The sequence below is a fragment of the Buceros rhinoceros genome, unplaced genomic scaffold (genome assembly GCF_000710305.1).
Source record: "Buceros rhinoceros silvestris isolate BGI_N320 unplaced genomic scaffold, ASM71030v1 scaffold27027, whole genome shotgun sequence".
Taxonomy (NCBI): domain Eukaryota; kingdom Metazoa; phylum Chordata; class Aves; order Bucerotiformes; family Bucerotidae; genus Buceros; species Buceros rhinoceros.
Window position 1 is genome coordinate 3,281 of NW_010422019.1, and position 422 is coordinate 3,702.

The 422-nt window shown below is 65.4% G+C and overlaps 1 protein-coding gene across 1 annotated transcript in view; it reads left to right on the forward strand.

Moving 5' to 3' along the window:
* Positions 1-422, forward strand: part of LOC104496744 (chloride channel protein 2-like) — a gene marked incomplete at both ends in the record, with an annotated part of 4,847 nt that overhangs the window by 3,275 nt on the left and 1,150 nt on the right. The window contains 2 exon segments of the mRNA XM_010139907.1: positions 40-109; positions 289-399. Coding sequence (XP_010138209.1) covers positions 40-109; positions 289-399 — 181 coding nt within the window.

Genomic DNA, 422 nt, shown 5'->3' on the forward strand with positions numbered 1-422 from the left:
GGGAGGGGCAACTAACTGGTGTCTGCTTCACCCACGCAGTTCTGGATGTCAGCCCTGGCCACCACCATTCCAGTGCCCTGCGGAGCCTTCATGCCCGTCTTCGTCATCGGTGAGAGCCTACACCCCATGGCAGAAGGAGAGAGCTGCTTGCCAGCCCATGCTGGGGCACCCGTGGGTGTCCCCAGGTGCCCCCTTCCCCGTCAGCACTGAGGCAGAGGAGAGGGCGCGAGGCTGGGTTGGATGCCAGGAGACCCCCTGCGCCCACTCCCAGCCCCTCTCTGTGGACAGGGGCAGCTTTTGGGCGCTTGGTGGGGGAAAGCATGGCAGCCTGGTTCCCCGATGGCATCCACACCAACAGCAACACCTACCGCATCGTACCAGGGGGCTACGCCGTGGTGGGTAAGCCCTGGGCCAGCACCCCA